The sequence below is a fragment of the Cavia porcellus genome, unplaced genomic scaffold, assembly GCF_034190915.1.
Source record: "Cavia porcellus strain 051 isolate PalLab524CR breed Dunkin Hartley unplaced genomic scaffold, mCavPor4.1 scaffold_7, whole genome shotgun sequence".
NCBI lineage: Eukaryota > Metazoa > Chordata > Mammalia > Rodentia > Caviidae > Cavia > Cavia porcellus.
In genome coordinates, this window is record NW_026947490.1 from 79,401,596 (window position 1) to 79,424,580 (window position 22,985).

General features: G+C 42.4%; 1 protein-coding gene across 2 annotated transcripts in view; it reads left to right on the forward strand.

The window, feature by feature from the left end:
- The first annotated feature begins 3,140 nt into the window (after nucleotides 1-3,140).
- Lama4 (laminin subunit alpha 4) overlaps nucleotides 3,141-22,985 on the forward strand; it is a 130,993-nt gene continuing 111,148 nt past the window's right edge. The window contains exon 1 of one of the 2 annotated variants that reach the window (XM_005002216.3): nucleotides 3,141-3,454. In XM_005002216.3, the coding sequence (XP_005002273.2) occupies nucleotides 3,275-3,454 (180 nt within the window). In that variant the 5' untranslated portion in view covers nucleotides 3,141-3,274. The remainder of the gene's footprint in view (nucleotides 3,455-22,985) is intronic. The other variant, XM_063253885.1, reaches the window with a different exon arrangement.

The following is a 22,985-nucleotide window of genomic DNA, read 5'->3' on the forward strand; positions in this document are numbered from 1 at the left end:
TCAGGATTAGCACCTCTGAACCCAAAATAGTATCTGACATGACTTTCTATTTACAGCAGAGCACATGGGCTGTGTTAATAGCACCCTGCCCTGCTCCTTGGAGGCGAAGACAGACCCATCAGCCAAGGGCTGGAGGAACAGGCAGCCCTGATGCTTATCTGCTGAAAACTACACCAGGGGACTCATCAAGGAATTTCAGGACTTTCTTTTGATAAAGCCCCAAAACCATCAGACCTGCTTCGGTCAAAACTAAAAATAACTTGGGCTGGTTAGGAAAGTCGTTGGCCTGGAGGTTGGAAGGTGTGAGACACACGGTTTGCACACACTGGTTTGGCACCAGCAGGCAGGGTGTTTAACCTCTCAATTTCTCTGAATGTCTGTGCTTTCTTCTGTGTCTTGGGGGTGATGGAGCAGTCCTCCTTTGATCATGCGGAATGTAGAAGTCCCGAAGGAGACAATGACTATGGAGGCATATGATGAACAGTCTTCCTTTTCCCAGGAAGAGAAGAGAGGAGAGGGAGTGTCCTGACAGAGAACAGCCATGCTGGAAACAGTCCCCAGTGGGTCGGACTCAGCAGGAGTCACAACCCCGTGTGCTCAGGAAGTGGCTTCTATTGAGGAACTCATTCCCTTTGTTCCATTGCTTTCCAGTTGCTGTAGAATTCTAATGCATGTTCTCTCCTTGCTGTTGGCTTTGCTACCCTACCATCCAAGCAGCTTCATTCCAAGACTAACACAGCCAGTAATGAAAATGACTATGCCCAGCACGAGAGGTCACTCAAGCACAGGAGCACAGGATGCATAAACATGCTTCTTTAGAAACAGTCATCTGTTCTTCTTCAAAACTTGAAAATATTGCGTAAATAAATAACATTTACTACACACTGTGTGTATATGCAAATCTATGTTAATAGTTATTTGCATTGATTCATTTAGCATTCATAATAATGCAGCAGAAGAGGCACCACTGTTCTCATTTTACAAATGAGGAAACTAACTTCTGTGCCAAGCTCTTGGAAGTGCTGTAATTGGGCCTAGGATTTGAGCCATGCTTTTATTTCATATAAAAATCTATGCTCTAATACAATGTGCATTTACTTCAAAAATAATAATACTGTGTGAAAATAGATAAGGAAAAAAAATCTCTGGAAAATATCTACTTGATCAAAAACAAGATGCTGATATTCCTCTCCCCACGGCTCAGGTCTTCTTGGAGAACTTGCACACTGTCTGCAGGGCAGGGGGAAATCTTGGGTTAAACACAGTGGGAAAGATTCATCTGTAGCTAATGGAAAATAGGATATAACTTTTCAGAAAATACATACATATGTATCTCCATAAAGGGAGGGTGGACGGGACATTACCATTCCCCCTCAGTGTCGGACTCCTTGTGCTCCACTGGAAATCTCTCAGAAGACCCAGCCAAACCAAACATACCAACTCTTGCACCATCCAAGGAGGCTGACCAGTTTGTGTGAAAGAACACTGCCACAATTCAGCTTAATAGTTCCTTGTGGTATTTTTTATTTTCAAGAGAAATCATTACAAATACTTTCAAAATGTATGAAAATTCTATCTCTTCCACTTTGAAAACTTACTGCTCAGGTTAGTCACCATCAGATTTAATCAGGCTACAGAGTCGGCTACAGAGGATAACTCCTCCCCTGACAGTGTGGATAACAAAACTCTTTCTTGGAATTTTCTTCAAGACCATATAAATGAAAATTATGATGTTAAATTACAGTACATTGAAGGCAGTCCAAAGAAGGGGGCACCCTCACAAACTTGTGGACTTCATCTTGTGAGTTTCAGTGTGATGTAGGGAAACTTTGGTATGGTGACTCAGGTTTCTTGCAGCTGTGTGACTTTGGGGAAAGGTCCTGGTCTGTCTGCATCTCCATTTTTTTCTTCCATAAAAAGGAAATAGTAGCCCTACTATGCAGAAATACTGTGAAGACCATAAATAATGCATGTTTGGTATCCAGCACATCACAGGTGAAGAATACATGGTTGTTTTATTTATTCTTGGATAAAAGAACTTGTGTGAATTGGAGTTAATGATTAGACCTCATGATGATGTTTGCTCACATGAACATCTGTGATTCTGAACACTTAGAAACCTACCTGGGTGGTTTTATAGCCCTCATCTGGTCGTTTTTAAGGATTTTAGGGAAAAGTTCTGTCATTCAGTCAGCATAAGCAAAAGTACCCATCCACCGCAGTGGCCACTTATCCATTCATGGGGCGACCCTACATCACGGCAGTGCAACTTCTCCCCAGGAAGGTTCTCAGGAAGGTTACAGGACTTGGACAGAAGTTGTAGGCATGAGATTACAGGCCAAGAGGAAGAGGTCCAGGCTGTGGGCAGTATATTGGACAGGCTCATACACTGCGGGCCTTGTTCCGGGCCCTTACAAAGCACCTCTTTAGGGTGAAAACAAGATGTCCTTTGTAAATAAAAGTTCATGCATTTGAGTAATGAAGTCATTTCCAGCACTGCAGTGAAAGATGCTCTTCTCCCAAGCCCTCTGCATGAGGACTGCTGGAAGGAAAGGGGTGGCCAAGGAGACTCAAGAGAAGATGCCAGCTCTGAGTGTGGCGGTCTCTGCAGAGAGCTCAAGACTTTGCTCAAAAGTGGGCACCTCCTCCCCACTTTGCTCTCCTGAAATCACCAACCTCAGGCTTTTGCAGCCCCTGGAACCCCTTTCCCACCCACTCTCCTGCGACATGAAAAGTCTAGCAGATAGGACATCTGATAGGTTGACTGAATAAGGAGATGCAAACAAGCGACTGCAAATGTCACATCTTCGCGGGTCCACCGATGGGGCTCCACACAGAGGGGGAGGGGCGGCGGCGGGGAAGGGCCAGGCTGGAGTCTGCAAAGCCGACTTGGAGTGGGAGGGTCTGGCCATGGAAGGTGGAAAGGGAGTGGTGAGCCTGAGGATGGGAAGGACGCCAGCGCCCAGCGCGCACAGCCCTCAGTCCGGCCGCGGCCGCAGGGAGAGGAGGTGGCCGGCGCAGGCGGGTGGGCTCGGGCGCGGCTGGGCTGGGCTGGGACCTCGTCCTCCGCGGGTGCCCTCCGAGGCTGGGGCGCTGGCCGGCCGTGCAGGGAGCCTCGGCCGGAGGGCGGAGGGAGCAGGCGAGGCTCCGGCCCTCACCCCCCCCCCCCCGCACCCTGCTGATTGGGCCGCCCGGCGCTCCCACAGCTGGACACTGAGAGCCACAGAAGGTGAGCCGCCGGCTCCACCGCAGCCCGCGGGACCAGGCGGCGGCGATGGCTCTGCACCCGGCCTGGCGCGGCGTCCTCCTGCCGCTGTGGCTCCTCTGCAGTGCCGCCTGCTGCAGCGCGGCGTCCGGGGACGGCAGCGCGTTTCCTTTTGACATCGAGGGGAGCTCGGCTGTCGGCAGGCCAGACCCACCCGAGACCAGCGAGCCCCGCGTGACCGTCCCCGAGGTACAGTGCCCCCCACCGTGGCCGCCCTCGCGCCGGGCACCTGCGCCCGCGGGCTGTGCCACATCCTCTCTCTTCCTCTCTTCCCCTCTCGTTTCTTCCCTTTCACCTGGGCCGGATCACTTCTAAAACTTGAAATAGGATCTGACTCGGTGGGTTGGCTGCTCTGGATGTTGGAAGTTGCAAGTGGAGGCTTTGGAACCGGGCTGTCCACACCTGCCGTGGTGCACGTGTCTTTGGTGCTCTGTGAGACGCTCACCTGGGGCTGCAGCTGGGCCGGTTTGTGAGATTCTCACCTGGGGCTGCAGCAGCAGGTCGCTGACTGTGTGCTCTGTGTCACCAACGCCTACTGTGTGTGCCCCGTCACCCTGCAGGCCTGTGCCCCTTGCTGGTTGCACGGTGGGAATAAAACTATAGGATACAACCTCTTGTCTTAAACAAAACTGTAGGATCCAGCCTTTTGTCTTAAACAGAAGGTCTTCTCCAGGCTTCTCCAGAGCCTGAGGAAGGGAGTGTGGGTGGAGAGCCAGGAGAGAGACTGTTGGGAAACTGCAGTAGGCATGCCTTCAGTGGAGACAACCCCTTCCATTCCAGGAGCAAGCTAGGGTCAAGCCTGCGCCCGAAGTAAAGGTGATTAGGGCCTGCTGCTTGTAGATAGCATGTTTGTTAAAGAGCTGCTGGGGGAGTGCTTCCAAGAGCTCTTCAACTGGAAACCTACCCCAAGGGTACAAGTTTGGTGAGAGAAGACCAATCAGAGTAAATGACCTAAGAGCCCTGTGAGCCCGGAGAGACTGAGAGATGTGTCCAGTGGACACATCTGGATCAGGAGGAGGACAATGAAGTCACCTCAGTTCATGGGAAAGGAAAGAGCAGCACACACACACACACACACACACACACACACACACAGAGCCATTCCCTGCAGTCACGGTTACCACAACCATACTACTGGGACAATTATGGGGATTGACATCATCTCCAGCTCTGCTAATATCTGAAATTTGCTATCCATCCTTCTAATCTTTGGTGTAACTATAGTTTTAATGACTGACTAAAATAAAGGCGTGTGAGTGAAGGTGGTCCTTCTCCAGAGTGAATTTTACTCACACCTCCAGAAAGAGGAGCAGGGCCAGTAGACTCTGAGTGTCCCAAGGCTTCATTCTGGTGGAAAATGTAGCCTCCATGAGGCAGCAGAGACATGGCCTGTGGTTAGCTGCACAAACGGACAGTGAGGAGAGGTCAGCTTAGTAGGGGCTCCATGCAGGGCTAAGGTATTTTTTCTTTGCAGTCTTGCGGTTAAACCCAGGGAAGCATTACCTCGCCTGTTGCTGTGCACATGGAAAGTCCCTGAATGAAATGCCTCACAGTAGGGTTGGCAGACAGAATACAGGACACCCAGTTAAATTTGGATTCCAGTTAAAAAATAGATACACTGTGAATCATATTGCAAATATTGCATAGGAGATATATATACTAAAATTTATATATATACTAAGATATATATACTAAAATTTTATTGTTGTTCATCCAAAGTTCAAATTTATCTAGGAATTCTTATTTTTATCTGTTAAATCTAAAGAAATAAATACACATAACTATTTTGTAACTCATCCCATAAAAATTTTTTTTTAAATAAAGACTGTTACAGAGAGTTAAAATTTATGCTGCTGCTCTGAGTATCTTCTTATGAAATCATCTGTTCAGTGAAGTAATAAATAAGAAAATAGCTCAGTGAAGCATTTTAGATTGCAGGCTTTCAGACTGATGCTCCCAAGTTTACACGTCGACTTCCTTGAGCACAGGAAAATTGCAATTGCAAAAGCTGCAGATAAAGAAAATGAGGCTTAGAGGTGTTACTGATGCCTACTGTATACCTCTTATAGTTCTTATAATAAAGTTAGATAAAAGAAAGTGTACTCAGCACAGTATCTGACATATTATAAATGCTTTCCATATGCTAAGACTTGTGAGAAAGAAAACTTTATTTGGGAATGCTTCTCAAACTTTTATTTCTAGAGTACTATATTATTTAATATTATCAGTATTATTGTATCCTTCCAGTCAGAGAAAATGTCCCACTGTAAATTAAAGGTGTCATAATGTCAGTGTCAAATAGATTCAAATTGCCAGTTGAGGGCTTTAGTTTAGGGAGGCAGAAAGCAGATACTAGTTATTCCAGGAAGGTCCAAGTATGGGGTGCGGAGAGGGTGAGATCTGGATAATTATGTGCAGAGAGCATGGTTTTACATAAAGCCTGCAGTCAGCCTGTGGTCCCAAGACGATCTCAATGTGACACATCAGCTTTCCCACGCCCTTTACAGCCAGTGAGTGAATCTAAACCCAAATATATTTGGGGGGACTTAATAGCCACTTCAGTACCCTGGGCTAGGAGACCGTATTTGTGTGTACACAGACGTATTATTCATGGAAGACATGCAAACTGTGGAGGGAGGATATTCTAAAAATACCTTTACTTTATTTGAATTGGATTTGTATGAATGGTTATTCCTCAGATCTGCTTCAAAGGAAAGGAAGAAAAATACTAAGGGAAGCCTGGGGTAGTGGGAGGTGCTTGGCAGAAGGCCTTCCCAAGGCCCTTCGCAGCTCCATGGAGCAGGGCTTATACCGGTTCACCCCCATGCCTGGCTCCAGACAGGGACCGGCACACCAAGGCGCCCAGTGAGAGCTGAGGACCTCAGTCCTCCGCAGGTCCCCCGCCAAGGCTGGGGCACTGGCCATGCAGGGAGCCTCGGCTCAGGCATAGAATGAAGGCATGGGGAATGCTAGCTGACCACCAAGGAAGGCCTAAGCTTCCCCCAGGAGGGAAGAAACCAGAAAAGAGCAGCCCTCACAGTTAACGCTGGATAAGGGAAGGGGAGGATTTCCCACCTGAGTACATTACTGTTGTGTTATGCTGACAGCAATGATTTTCAGTATGCAAAAATCACTGTAGCAAAGAGAAATGAGGTAGTTTCAAAAATGACATTTAATGTTCTAAAATTCACGTTTTTAAAAAGTCATTTCATCAGACACATTGTAGCAAGAAAAACTAGGCAAATTTTTCCAGACCAGTACAGAAAATGCCAAAAAACCAGCCTGGCTGCAGGAATGAAAATAGGAAACTACCCCGCCCCCGGGAGATGTCCTTACCCTGGAGCAGAGATTTTATCACAAAGATGCAGAAGCTAAACAAGGTCAAGATTTTGGTGATGCTGTGTGGCTGCAAAGAGCTGGAGATTTAGCTCAGTGGCATAAGCGCCTGCTTTGCAAGCAGGCAGTCGTGAGTTCGATCCCTGGTACCGATATAAAAAGGAAAAAGACAAAAAAAAAAAAAAAAAAGAATCAGCAACAGAAGAACAAGGAAGTGTGAAGGGCCCCCTAGGAGGCCCTGGCGCCGGGCCACCATGCTGTCCCACTGAGTCAATGACTCAATAAGAGTAGCTGACAATGGTGAACCAGGTACCTCGAGAGAAAGAAAAAGGATTTTACCTCCCAGCAACCCAACTGGATTTTCCTGTCATTGTCATGACTGGGGTAACTTCTCTTGAAGAAAACCAGTGCTCAGTAATCCCCATAGGTACCACCCTGGGCAAACTGATTTGCCTACCAGATGCACGTGAATGAGACAATGCTGAGGGACTTTCCCACTCGGTGCTTTTCATTGTTAGTGTGGGATTCCATGTCCCAAACCAATGTCAGCCTCCCTGCCATTGAAGGATTGCAGAATGTTTGCTTAAAAACAGTTTGTATCTCTTTCGCTATCTGCTTTCCTTGAGCTTATCTTGGCCCCTTACTTCGAAAAAAGGTCCTCCACTCCCTGGCGGTCCTGCACTCCCTGGCGCAGCTACTCGGCTTTCCCAACAATACTTTTAGGAATTGCGACCTGCTACGTGCAGCCATTATTCTGTGTACTTAGTTATTCATCCAACAGAGAAATTTGGAGACTTAGTGTTTACAGCCCAATAAAATGAGCACCAGGAGGAAGAGAAAGAGGTCGAATCTCTTCCTGACTCTCACAGTAAAGATTCTACAGAAAAAAGTATATTTATAGCCACTCTACAAAGCAAAATGAAGTAGAAGCTCTGAGCACCACAGCTGGACACTACAACACACTCGACAAACGTCAAAGGTTTTTAGCAAAGAAAACTTACGTTAGGCGTGAAGTACAGCAGTGGTGGTGTAACTGCCACTCCCAGAGCACTTCGCACGTGGCAGACCGTGACAATCAGTGCACTGCACAGCTATCTCACTGTGCACATGTGGAAACGGACAAAGAAGATGCCCAAGTGGCATCTGTGAGGCAGTAAGAGGCACAGCTTTGGAAATTTCTTTTTGTTTTTTGGTACCGGGGATCGAACTCATGACCTCACACTTACCAGGCAAGCACCTGAACCACTGAGCTAAATCCCCGGTCATTTGGGGGAATTTCTTAAAACACAGAAACACAAAAGGCCACCAAAAGACCATTTATGTAGTGCTTACTAAAAGAATAGCATAAGTTACATAAACAGGACCACGAAAGACTTAAAATAACTCCCCTTCCCCAGACTAGTCTCTCTGTTCATTTGTTCATTTATTGGATAGTGCTAAGGGTCAAACTTGGGGCTCACCCATGCTAGGGAGGCACCCTACTAATTGGCTACATCCTTAGTCCATATCTTTTTTTAAAATATTCATGTGAAAAAAAGTGGCAGCATCTATGCTAAAAAAGAAAAACATAATCCAACACTTGTTGATTTCTACTATATCCCGTGAACCTGCATGTTATTTTACTTAACAATCAATAGTGAAATTTGTACCCGTTCTACAGATGAATAAATTAATATTTGTAGACGGTAAGTTCCTTTCAAGATTTCATTCTCTTTTTTTATTATACCATTATAACTCCATCATAAACTTCTCTGTTTAACTACAGCAGGTTCTTATATTTTCCCTTTACAAGAAAATTCTAGTTTGTTTCCTCCACATAATGCAACAGTCTACATTAAAACCTTTTTATTCAGATTAAATAGGTAAAGATTCCAAACAGTACTACCTTTAGTAATATTGGTCTTGCTTATAGAATATATTATTAAGCTTATTTAAAAGTAAAGAATTCCATTCCTTGTAGTTTCAGAGTTCACCAATTTAACCAGAAAGAAGTTTTTCTTTTTGTGTTTCTTTTGTTGTAGTACTGAATCTTGAACCCACGGGCTTCGCACTGAGCTATATTCCCAGTTCTTTCCTCCCCACCTCCTCCTCCTCCTCCTGATTATCCTCCTCCTCCTCCTCCTCCTCCTGATTATCCTCCTCCTCCTCCTCCTCCTCCTGATTATCCTCCTCCTCCTCCTTCTCCTCCTCCTCTTCCTCCTCCTGATTATACTCCTCCTCCTCCTTCTCCTCCTCCTCTTCCTCCTCCTGATTATCCTCCTTCTCCTCCTTCTCCTCCTCCTCTTCCTCCTCCTCCTTCTCCTCCTCCTCTTCCTCCTCCTCCTCCTCCTCCTCCTCCTCTTTCTTCTTCTTCTTCTTCCTCTCCTTTCCTTCTTCTTTTTCCTTGCTTTATTTTGAGATAGGGCCTGGCTAATTCTTTTAGTTGCCTAACTTGGTGCAGAAGAATTTGTTTGAATCTCTGCTCTCAGTTCTTTTAAGTATGCATCCAGAAATAGTTTTACTGGATCCTATGTTGCAAAGGAATTTTTTAAATTCAGATTTCTATAGAGGGCAAGTCTCCTCCCAAAAGTAAAAACCCAGGTGAAGTAGGCTCGATAAAAGAAATACATCCCGTGTGATAAGGTCCTGAGTGACCAAAATGGAAGATGTGTCCCTTCCAGAAGGACAACCACTTTTCAGTTCTTCTGACAGATCTTTTGGGGTTTTTAGTTATTGATATTTTTTCCAAGAGAAGGCCAAATTGGATTCTTAACTGTAATTGCTGAATCAATATTTTTAATGCCCAGTAAACTACATATTTCTGAAGGTCTCAGATTCAGGCTGAGGACTAGTTACTGTATTTGCAGTCTGTTCTTTACAGTATTTGAAATTCACCTTCCCTCAAAGGCAGAGTGTGCTCCTGTGAGCCAGACAGATGTGATGAGAACTGAGCACCAGGACTTTATAGATATTTGACTTGGGTCAAATTAAATCATCTTTTAGAAATTCTGTATCTTTGGCTGTAAAACAAATAGAAACATATTTTGCCTTACAAGATAGTTGTAAAATTTAATTACAATAATTTGCATAAATTTCTCTCCTCTGTTCTCTAGTTCTGTTATTTTTTCCTTTGCTATCACTGATACACCTACCCACAGGTACTGTTATACAGTTTCTTGCTCATTATCTAATCTACTTATTCTTTAGATCTGATTACTTTCAACTTTTGCTGCTTATAAATTTGCTGGTTATGCAGTACAGGGGAAGGAGACGAAAGTTGCCTTTTGTAATCCTTCTCTTTAACGGTTCTTTATAGGCTTTCCCCAACCCTAGGATGATCTGAACAGTTAGAAAAAATGAGCGGGTTTCTCTAACTTTCTAGAAAAGCTAAAAACTAAAACACCCAGCATCTTTGCTATGAGAAAGACAGCAACCTTTATTTTCTTTACAAACTCTCAAATCTGACTTTTCACAGTTTTATGACCTAAATAATTCCCAAAGCAGACCACTGTTTTAGGGACTTTACCTTGCTTATAGCAATTGTATAAATGTTGTAATGGTGGTCAGACATAATTTTGAGACATTTGATGGGTTAAAGACTATTAAAATCAGCTTTCCAGTACATACTTTGAGTTCCAAAATTTAACATTTCCTAACAATCATTTTCTAAAATAAGTTAATCTACTAGTCCATAGTAGTGACCATACAGTCAAACATATAAATATCTACTCCTGTATATGCAAAAGAATGGCATTTTCTTGTCAACTGTTTTTCATTTTTACTCCTGCTGTGGTACAGTTAAATTCTGGGAAATGGTTTACTAAAAGAGAAGTTTAGCCACAGATGTTTGTAATTCCAACTTAAGTTTCCCATCAAAATCTTAATGAAATTCAGCTGCCAGTACTTGCCTCCAAATTGAAGTCTTTTTATCATGAGAAACTTGGGGGAAAAACATTCCGAGGCTGAGTGGTAGTGGGAAATTTTCCATATTTAAGCCCAAATTGTCTGCCTAACGAAAATATATATATATAAGAAACATTCTTTAAAAGGGGGAGAGAGAAGTAGTTGAATGTACTTAGAGTAATAAGCACAGTGACCCTGTGTTTATTTCCAGGTCGGTGTCTTAGTTTTTAGGTTGCGTTTTGGTGAACACTAAGATTTTGTGTTTACCTAAATGAAGCACTGTGTCTACATTTATGGCCCATGAGAACTGGTAAATTGGATAAATTCCATAACATTAACAGCTGCGTTAGGACAAGTCTCTGCAGCAGACTCGAATAGTAATCCATGCTGTACATCATAGCTAAAAGGGCCCCTGAGCATGCTGCAGACTTTGTGTGTTATTTGTTTGAAATTATGTCCTCCATTAGCTGGAGGAGCTTGGTTGCTTTCACGGAAATCAAGGACTGCCAGGGTCAAAAATATCTTCAATAGATCTTAACTTCAGGATATGGCTTACATGGAATTCTGCTGTCTGTGTACAATGCACATGGCAGAATGGATTACTGAACTAAGCAGGTCTGTAAAACAAATAGCCCACAAAACTGCACCATAAACACCAGCAAAAGACAAAAGAAGTATCTCAAGAGCTTCAGATCCTGGGCTGCAGTGCTGTAAAACCATCTAGAATCTAAACATTAAAAGAAAAACCAATCAAATCAGCTGCAAAATGGTCACACTTTCTTAAGCTTGTGATTACAGCACAGCATGACAGCACAAACTCAAGGTCTCAAGCTTAAAATGGGGCAAGACTGTTCTCACACAAGCTAGTCTACAATGCCATTGGAGCTCCACAGTGTGTGTGTGTGCTTTCCCTTAATGAACGGTGCTAGAATTCAAAGAGCTAAGCATACTCTAAGGTTAGCTCCCTTCCTGTTGATCTGCCAAGAGCCCAGGAAGCAATGGAACAGGCTGAGTATCTGGATATGGGCTCCTCTTTCATTACAGTGCGTGCATAACTGCCTCCTTCTGTTTTGTTACCTATGTTTGTTGTCTGTCGTGATCAATGCCGATAGATACTTAAATTCCACTCATGAGGAAGCCGTGAAGCCCCCACTTAGCGCAGAATTCTGCATAAAAGATATCTCCGAGAGGCGATGGAGGCCAGTTTGAGGGTCAGTGGAAGGTTATTGGATGCCTGACTTTGTGATATGAACCTTAAACCATAAAAAACAAATGAATCATGGGATGTTAGATCTAAAAAGGAAATTTAGAACTCAGTCCTCTCATTTTGCAGGCGAGGAAACAGATGGGAGAGAGGGAAGGTTTCTCAGTGGCAACAGTAAAGGCAGCTGTATCTTCTAACTCTGGCCTTAGGTAATTTCCAGCTGTTTCAATGGACTTAATCATGCTTATTTAGAACCAGAGGTCATTACATGAACATATCTCTGTATCTTTTAAAGAAAAATTGTTTACTACTACTCTGTATTCCCTTATTGTCAGTAGGATATTTTCATGGATTTGAGTGCAGCTGGACTCTGAGTCTGGAACTAAATATTCTGGTCCTTGGATAGATACATCATCAATAAACAGATGAACCTTGCCAGATAAAGAAACTTGGGGAAATTGCTTCACTTCCTGCAGTTTCAGTTTCTGAAGAAAGAGAAGAGAAGGAGGAAAAGGGAAGAGAAAGGGAAACGGTAGAGAATGGAGAGGAGGAGGAGGAAGAGGAAAAAGAAAAAAGAGAAGGAAAGGAAAAAGAGAGGAAGAGGAGTAGAAAAGAGAAAAGGAAGTAAAAGAAAGTAAGAGGAAGAAAGGAAAAGGAAAAAGAAAGAGAAGATGAAGAAGAAGGAGACGAAAAGAAGGAGAAAGAAGAAGGGGACAATTATTCTAGCAACAGAATTCTAACAAGGAGGTTAAATGTGCCCTGGTTAAAGGGAACTTTGTCTGAGGAATAGACTGACACACTCATAGCCATCATCCAGGTAGGAACCTGAAGATTCAGAAGTTCAGGGCCTAAGTTCCCTGACCTGGCAGAAGAGGTGAAAACAGGTCTGGTCCCAGCCACAAGCCTTTCTTAAGTGACACACTAAGGAGGCCCCCCAGTAGCATCAGCTGCAGGAAACTCAGTGTGCCTAGGACCTGTGTCCCCACGTAGCAGACAAATGTCTCTCATGCCAGGGCTGCTGAGTGCCATCACCTACCCTTGCCAGATCCTCCAGGATGACCCTAAACATGAAACCCCACTACAGACAGACAGCAAGGTACGGCAAGTGAACGGGGCCAAGGACGTGCAGAAGAGCTGAAGTGAGACCCTGTCAGTATCTGACAGTGAAGCGCCAAGTGGCCGAGGTTCCAGAAGAGATAAAGCATTTTCATTTAGTGGGGAAGGAGCAGCTAGCCAGCCACAGATAAATCATCAAATTAAATCAACGTGTTATATACTGTACCATGGTCCACTGGGTCTTAGTAACACTGCAGGGAAATTTAAAACTTGCTCTAGATTGGGCAGAACGTAGCATTTGGAAGAAAATATGTTCAGTGCAACTTTGTGGAAGTAGGGTTGTCATTGAGCAGGAGAACTCGCTCTTATCTATGAACACCCTGCTTACTGTTGCCTATAGAGAAATAGGGCTCAGAAACGGTAGCATCAGTGTCACCTGAGCTGTGCTGGAAATGCAAACTTTGGTTCTCCCCCAGAATCCGAATCCAACTATTCACCCTATGTTAGGCTTCTTAGAAGCCCATTAAAATGTAAGAAATGCTATGCTCTAAAGTGCAAGTAGGCTTGAAATTTGAATGGGTTTAGAGGAAAGTATGAATCCAGAAAAGGGTAGATATTTTGATCTAATGATGGAACAGCTCCAAAATAGTAAGGCAAATCACAGCTGAGTCATACTCACAGGCATATCCAAGTACTAACTATCCCAGAAAAGGTGTATTTTAGATTTTTTATTTTTAAGCCTTAGAACAAATTCTTGCTTAAAGACACCTGGAGGAACTCAGAAGGTAACATTAGTTCCGGAAATCATGGCACACACATGTGGGTTCTCGGAAAACGTTGAGAAAAGATTTGAAAGGACCTGAATGACTTCCGGTTCCGGTTAACCTTTCCCAGCAGGCACAGCTCATACCGGAAGTGGGACTGCTGGAGTCTCAGTGTCCTGGAAGGCCAGGGGAGGCAGCGCGGGAATTTAGCAGTGGAAATTGTTCCAACACAGGCTGCTGCTCAGACTTTTCAGGAAATAACGGCATTGTGATGTTTTCATTGGTAACCAGGAAGTCATCCTGACTAACTAATGGGCCTGCATGGCGTGCGGAGTGTCACCTGTACCACAGATGATGCTACGAGATACAGAGTAAGGCTGCTCAGCTAGTGGCACTATTCCAGAGGGACGGGATTTGCAGCCAGTGCTTTTGGGTCCGGGTGCACATTTCCATCTGTATCTAGCAGGTACACGCAGTACTTGCCCCAGACTCCAGGTCCCCTAGATGCAGCCTCTGTTCTGAGTAACTTCAGAACAGAACCCACTCTGGACAGCTAACTGACTGATTTCTAAGGTCGTTTTAGCTTTAATTATTTGAATTCCTTTAAATCTTGCCAGAGTTGCTTCTTTATTTCAGTTGCTATTATTTCAGGTATTTTAGGTGTGTGGCATATATTTTCTTCTATGTACATGGCCCTAGGCTTTCTTGGGATGGGCTGGAGGTTTGCCATTGCATTTTGGTCTTTCATCTTGCCATTTTCCTGTATTTCCATGTTTCAAGTGATGTTCCAAAGCTTTCCCTGGGCGTGTTGGAAATCCCCTCCTATGCCCTTGGCTCCTGGGACTGAATGGAGGTTGCTGAGCATGGTCCAGTCAGACCCACCAGACCTCCCCTGCTACCTCCGATGTTCCAGGAAGCTGGGTGGGCTCCTAACCACTATAAGTGATGGTCCAAATCTCTCCCTGGGCAAGGACCAATGCCCTGGAACTCACTTCACGTGCCCTCAACTCCCCTGATTGAAGAAGGTCCCTGGGCGTGGTCTCAGTGGGCCACAAAACCTCCCAGGCCTAGTCTAATGTGTCTGGAAGCTGAGTGGGCACTTAACCACTGGGAGTCATGATCTTAAACTCTCTCCAGACCCCTGCCAATGTGCTGTAACTCACCTCAAGCAGCCCCGGTTCCCAAGATTGAAAGAAGATTACTGGGCGTGGCCCAGCTAGTTAGCTTTAATTATTAAGCAGTTGCTTAACACTTACCATATCCTGATAATTTCGCTAAGTACTTTATGTGTATTAGTGATTTATTTATTCTTCATAACAACCATAAGAGGAACCCACTGATATTAACCCCACATTCCCCAGTAAGGAAACTGAGGCATATCGCATCTGACTAACTTACTCAAGGTCATAGGCAGGAAGCCTGGCTCCACACTGTTAGTCTTCGATCTTAATGCCCTCTAACATCTTTTTCTAAATCCTAGCATAGCCCAGCTAACCAGGGTCTCTAGTGCCATCCAGGAATGCTGTAATAATGTCAGCAATTACTTCTGCAAAGACCACTGAAGTTAATATGTTTAGGCTTTGGCTTTTTCTTAAGTTACAGAATTATAGAATAAACTTATGTCATCAGTTCAATAATGATGGAAATTCTTCCCTCAGACATGAGCGGAATCAAAGTTGACAGATCCAGGCAGTCCTGGCTCTCCTTGGACTAGGAAACTGGCTTTGGTAGATGTCCCTTGTGAAATCCTTTGTAACTTGGAAGCATGAAGTTCACAGCTCCCAGACTTTTAGTGCCTAAGCATCTCTTTGCTATTTCTTCTACTTTAGCTCACCTGCCAGGACTTCCATAACAAACTACCACAAGTTGGTGGCTTAAACAGCCAGAATGTATTTTTACATTGTTCTGGGGGCTAGAAAACCAAGATCAGGTGCTGTCAAAATGAGCTGGTGAGGGCTGTCTTCCCACAGATGAGTGGCCACCTTGTCACTCGGTCCTCACATGGCCTTCCTTTGTCTCCTCACAGAGCACATGGGCTCTGGGACCTCTTCCTCTGGGCATACAAACACTGGCTCTGTCAGATGAAGGCCCTATCATTATAATCTCCTGTAACCTTTTTTACTTCTTTGTTGGCCGGTTCAGCAAATGTGTTCACATATGGGCTCAGAGCTTCAACAAATGAATTTTGAGAGAGTACAACTTAGCCCACAATATCTACCAAGTGAAGTGGTAAACAAAATCTCACTTTTTTTAATCAGAAAAAGTCATTCTATTTGCAAAGGAGAGTATCTGATCAAATAGTGTCATTGTTCTATTTAACTTTATCTTAAAAGCTTTATCCAAACTAAAGTTTTAGCATTTCCTATGATGTGGACATGTTTTTTAGAAAAGTCATGATTAATTTTAATTAGCTATTTTGAAACATGGAAAATAACAGGCCATGTATTGCTACCCTGTAATCCTTAATATTCCAGCACACTTGATTAATTTGCAGTTTTATCTTCATTTTTATTTAGCATATAATATGTTATCTCAGCAAGTGCCATATATCATACAACGATGAACAAAACACAAAGAAAACGAGCATACTAATAATGTAGTGCAACTGTTATAAAAGCTCTCATAGGGTTTAGAAAGAATTTTCATTTCCAGTGGGAAGTTCTCAGTGACCTCATGAGAGGTGAGGTGGCTTTTGACCTGGATATTTTAAATTAGGGAAAGAATATTCTCTGAGAGGAAAAATAAGTTAAAACAAACATATGGATGTCTTCAAGGCAAGGAAATAGTCCTGGTTGGTTAGACTGGACATCAGGGAGCCACTGAATCTTCCAGAACAGAAGAAAGAGAAACACGATGAGAATTTCGCTTTGTCATTGCTTATCTATTAACAGACTCCTGGAAGGGTTGTGTGGCAAACACCAAAAAGCCTAGTATTGCTGCAGCTTCGTTTGTGCCTTGGTATGTTCACAAGAAGGGCCTACATGTGTACAGTGGCCAAGGTGTGAAAAGAAGAGGATATGTGCTACCGTCGTTGCCAAGGTTCTGTCGGGATAGTTTGTCATACATATAAAGAACAAAGATGAGGAAGTCAAAGATGCTGCTGATATCCATAGGAATCTATTAAATCATCAGAGGAGGATCTGTTCAGGGACCTTTTAACATAAAACCTACTAGATCAGAGGCCATCAAGACAAGTCACCAGCAGAGGCCTCAGTACAAGGTAGAGTAAGGGAAGCTATCGGCAGGAAATGGAGCTCTAATTCTTCACTCAGAGTGCATTCCTTTTTATCTGAGTTGTCAGTAAATTCCGCAGGGCATTTCACTGGTTAAGAAGGGGCAGTGGGTGATTCTCAGCTCCAAAGTGTTAGAGAACCACTAGCCTGGCACCTCCCAAGCTGATATTCCAACTCCTGACAAGTCTCCAGACTGATGCCCAGGATCCCAGTCAAAGCAGTGCCTCGTTGGCAGTTCCCAGCAGGGCGCACCTGCCTCCAGTCAGCCAGGATGTGTTGCTGAATGCCCAGCACCCTGGAGGCCTTGTTACCTCAGTCACAGCCCCAACAGGAGCTAGAAATCATAACATACTCGGTGCTCTGCTGAGACATACTTCATGCTTCCTGTTCCCCGTCTGATGCTATTTTGAGACCTTTCCACAGAAATCAGGATATGGAAATTCTCCTTTTGTCTCAGTTATTACCTGAGAGTACTGAGGAAAACAACAAAGAACTTTCGGAGGGAGGATAAGGAGGGGGTGAGGAGACCAGTTAACCACTGTTTTTATTCTTGATACGTTTCACTTTTTTTAATCTTCCCAAAATCTACCATAATAAATATAATTTTTCCTAAAATGTTAATTACATTTTGAAGTAAATTTAATAATTCCTTAGTTGCACAGAGAGCTAAAAAGACAGCTCCCAGGCTTACCCTTCCCTCCATCAGCCCAGTATTACATACTCTCTGGAGTCCAAAAGCCGTCTCCAGGGCCTCTAGGGGCCAAAATGGGCCCATTGTAAATGCTGTGTCTATGGAAATCAGGAAAATAAGCATCAAAAACATTTTTAGTTTTTCATTTCAATAAAAAGCTATACTTTAAGAGCTTAAGTGTCACAAAAGGAAGCTGTAGCTTTTTTTCTTTTGCTTTATACTATATCTTCAGAATGCCTAGGGATAACTTATCTTCTAATGAATTAGCAAAGTTTTCTGTATCTCATTCAACCTGGAATATGAATAGTTCAGCTTTTAAAAAGTTGCCATCATGGGACAAATGTTATTTCAAATTGCCAAATATTGTAATTTCCAATGACTACTGACTCAGTTGAAAAATAGTATTAATGGTTACACAATTTTCATGGTTTGCAAATTGTTACATTATGTATCACTGCTTTTAGTCTCATAACCATTTTAAAACCAGACAGGCCAGTGGGAAACAACCTAATTCACGAACGTGTGGAGATATGGCTTAGTCCAGCATCCGTAGCCTAAGTCCTGATTGAGCCATCGGGGGAAGTTTCATGGAATTCCAGAGAAGATGGTTAGGATAGGAGGAGTCCAGAAATTATTGTGCTGCTGATGTTGCTGAAGAGGAAGAAACTAGCAGCAGAGTCTGAGTCATTTCCTCGCGGTCCCAGAGAAGGTTCTGAGAACTGGGACCACAATGAAATGTTCTGGCTCTCAGGGTAGCGCTCTTGCCCTACTGTGTCCCAAAACAAAGATGTCACCACAGGAACCATGACTGGGCAGGGGAGCACCTGGAGAGCTATGAGCTGGGGCACACAGATTAAGTGAGCTACATCAGACAAAACCAAATCAATGTTTTCTTGTATTTTATGTAGCCATCTGTGTCTTAGAACATAGATTTCTCTTGGCTTTTGGTTATATATCAGTTTTTATATATATATAAATCATATATAAATCAATTATATATATAAAATCAGTTTTTGTTTTAAAATCACATCATTCATCTCTTTTCTTTCATTCTGGGGACTCTTGCATTGGCCTCATATGGGTATCGAATGCTTTAAACTGCACTCTCCACACCTATACTTAGTAACCACTCAAGTACAGTAAGACTTAAGAATTTCCAGCTAAACTTTTCTGATGGTCACATAAAAATAAACAGCACATCCTCCTTGATCTTAAAAGAAGCAAGAAACATCTATTCCCAAAGCAAATAATAACTCTTCTGTTTTAGAACCACTGAAGACCTTTTGCTTTCATTGTTTGATTGTTTGATCATGTTTTTGTGCCTAAATCTTGTAGCCTGCACAACTGCTTCTAAGATAACAATATGCATATTAACTAATGGTAATTTCCTACTATTTTTCTGTATCATTCCTATCCTTTTTTTTTTCTGTTTTGCTTTTTAAAATTAAAAAAAAAACGTCCTTGACTTTGCCCTTCGAGTAAAAAAACAAATAAAAAAATAAAATTCCCAGACCGCTTCATGTGTGGTATTCCCCACGCACAGTCATAAATCAGGTTTCCACATGACCTGAAGAAACCTCCCTGTTATGCAGCAAAGCAACTGAAACGTGAGAAATTAATGAAGAGATGAAATCTATGATAGCACAGTGGCTGCTGTGGCACTGGTATCCCTCTCTACCTCTCTGTGACCTTCCTGACCTGCTTTAGGATGGTTGCTGCACTTCTGGTTTTCCTGGGAGAGCTTTTCTACTGCTGACTTTACAGTCAAGTCACCCTGGTCTTCTAAGAGCTAGGGGGTATGTGTTACGTGTTTCTCCAGACAAAATTCTGCAGTTCACGGCTGAATTATAAAACTTTATTATAAAATCCAGGACTTCACACATGAGCAGCATCTGCTCAGAGGTCCCTGAAACCTAGTAGAGGACAAAGAATAAAGGAGACTCAGGGCAATCAGGTAGCCCCCACATGGTGAGTAAAATAGATATTTGGAAGGAAGATGCTATCTATGGTTCACCTTCAATATGGCAGAACCCTGGTCTTTAATGTGAGGAGGGTCCTCAGTACAGTGGGAATAATACTGTGTTTAAGGTGATAATATCATCAGGACAATCGTCTTGATGAAGTCTAATACTCTGTATAAAGAGCTTCCAAGCTCTGAATTTTTATTAAACATATGGGCTCTTTCTAACCACAAAAAGAATTCATGGTTATTTTGGCAATTAAAATACATTTTTTTCTGTGCCTGTGTTCTTGGACATGCAGTGTATCAAAATGTTTAACTATTTTTTCTGTATAACATCTTTTTGGGTGCTCTTCATTTAGTTATTTTGAAAGCTACATATTAGATTCATATTTTAGCTATAAAACATGTCTTCATCTCAGATTGTCTAAGCTCTTTTGGTTTTTGTTGGATGACAAGCTTTTTTAATTTACTAGTGTAAAGTCATATTCATCTAGAAAATATGCTTTTTCCTCAAAGTCATGAGTCAGCATAGATTTCCCTTGCATTTAGTTCCAATTATCTAAGAAACATCTAATTTCAAACAAGAAAAAAACTTGAAATGTAGTTTAAAACTTTAAATGAGAACAATTAGTTGCTGAATTTCAGGTACTCAGACTAATCTACTGACAACAGAGGATTAAAAACCAAGTACACCTAGGTTTTTATCACTCAATCGTCTCTAAATGAATCAGATCAATCTTGTAGCACTCAGAGAGCCACAAATCAAGTATTCCTCCACTGTCTTGTTCAGGGTTTGGGATAAAATGCATTAGATGACAGAAGGAAAGAAGATAAAATAAAAATACTCCTTTTTATATTCCAATAACATTGTCTCTATTTGTATGTCATAATTTGGAAATTATTGTCGTTTCCAAAATACCTAACTTTCAAGCCACATAAAAGTAATTCATGGATTACTTTTGGCAGCAAAGACTTAACAAGGATTCATTCCAGTGATTGTCGCCAATGTGTGAAGAAAGAATGGTATGACCATGTGAGTATACAGTAAGCCCAAAAATTGTAAATGTTGTCACACAAGTATAATTACTAGCGTTAAACTAATCTTTCAAAGAAAATTCCAGCCAATGGAAAAAAGACCATCTGATATCTTTATTGAAATACATTACCAGAAGTGAAATATGTCTACCTTGAAAAATGAAATGACAGAGAGAAAGTAGATTTAGCTTCTCTGTCTTACAGAAAGTTACCAAGAGTGTCCATGAAATTTCCAGTTTCAATTTCCTCTTCCCAGAAAATCCTGCACAAATGCCATCTCCTCCAAGAACCATTTTTTTTACTTGCTGTCTCAGGCATGATATTTATTAAGCTCCCTACATTCTGAGCATTTCTGTGTATCTCTCAATGTGTTGTTATTCTTGCCACTTTCTTTTATATATTATAGTAACCGACACCTGAAATGCCCTCAGTGAACTCCTGCAGGTCCTCAATGTCCATGATTCTTTTTCTGAGCCCCAAGCTGCCCATCTGTCCACTTACCTTCAGTATTGGGGCTCGAAATGCTCACTTACGAATTCTTCAGTCATTTGTTCAAGCCCTAGGCTGAAGCCTAAGTCAACAAAGTACACAAAACAGAGAGATGCAGTGAGTAAACGATCACACCAAATACCAAAAGGCAAAATAATGCTTCGTTTCCTGTGCATGGCACAAGTGCTTTTTGATACAACTCTGTCATATGATTGTGATGAAGAAGCCAGCAAGGACTTGACATCAGTAATGAACCCTGCGTCCCTAGCTACTCGTTCCAGGAGTTGCATGTGGGGGGTAAGACAGAATGCCTTTTAAGCTAAAAGCTTTGTCTTTCTCACTGTATATGGAAAAATTGACTACACGCTTTCATGGAGAAGGTCTAGCTAAGAAATGTTTATATTGGAACAAGACCCATCTCTAAATCTGGGCTTGTTGCTGAATGGTATTTTGTTTCCTTGGATCAGGGAAGGGGTCTGGAAACATCTGTAACTAAAAGATTGTTTTAAAAATCACCACCATTTTTCCCCTCAAGTGACAGATAACAGAATTGCTTTCAATCAAATGCTCTCAGCCTTCCCCATCCATTTCCTCTTGTCATATGCGCACCATGGTGTTATCACTGCAGTGGCTGCGTGTGGACCCGACTTCTGGCCCTGTGGGCTTTGCTATCCTCTCTGCAGTCTCTCTTTGCACTTGGCTTGTGTACTTTTCCTTACTTTTAAAAACATACTGTAACAGGGCAACTGGATCACAACAGTTATTTGGGGGCAAAATTTCAAAGCTACAAATAGATGATGGATTATAAAGTAATTCTGAGATAATCCTCCAGAATTTTTGTTAAAAAATCGGTTTACGTTATACCATTTGCAAAGGTGACTCTTGAATGAAATAAAAATTTCAAACCAAATGACATTTCATGAAAATTTCAAAATGAAATCGTAGAGGAGGGAAGCTAGGAGGAAAATAATAGAAAGTGCCCCCAAGTAACACATAAAGAAGGGGATCTTGTACTAATTTTTAATACCACACACATTCTAAAAATAATAGACCAAGGGACTGGGGATTTAGCTCAGCGGCATAAGCGCCTGCCTTGCAAGCAGGCAGTCGTGAGTTTGATCCCTGGTACCAATAAAAAGGAAAAAGAGAAAAAAAAAATAATAATAGACTAGCTCAGGAGTAGATTGTGACATTGTACTTAAAATTTGTTATGTGTTGAGGGACATTTTTCCTTTCTTTGCTTTTCACTAGCTCCCCAAATTAAAAAGATAGTATTTCGGATGGTAATACATTTCTTTTTGCTTTCTGTAACAAGTGGATGCTTGATTTTTTTCAATGAATTACTAAAAATGGTTCTATCGCCAGAATTCCTGAATGAATAACACTATGAAATCCCTGGGTCTCAGTCTACATTTGGCGCATATAGCAGACATAAAATATGGTTACTGAAGTCTACTGCTCATATTCTACAAATAAGAACACTTAGGGTCGAAACATATGGTTATGTGTCTCATAAAATATATCAGTGGCAGAATGAGGGTTTAACACACGACCCTAAATTTAGAACCTACCACACAAACCCTCCTGAGACCCAGCCTCCCCTCATGTTGAAGGACAAAGGTGTTCATTCGTGACTCAGTCAAAATTTCAATAATGGGATTTTATTAGTACAATGTATGAGCCATAGTTTTCCTATCAGATGCCCCTAGATACATGTCAAGCTGCCCTGTATTCTGCCTGACCAGACATCTGCTGCTGATCCCTGAGAGGAAACACCTGCACACATGTTGGTGTCTATTACACAAAGGGCATCCTTCCTCAGGGTGCATTGTCAGATCCTTCAGATGGAACAAGGGAGGTGTCAGGAACACAGCTGGGTTTCATATAATTCACTCCCAAAAGCAGCTGACTTCCCTAATGACTGATCATTATTTGCTTCATAGTCTATTTCTATCTGCTCTGCAAAACAACTGTTAGAAACTCAAACACCCACTATAAGATATTATATTTAAATTAAGAATAATATGCCAAACCAAGTAATTACAGAGGACTGTGGGAGCAATGTTT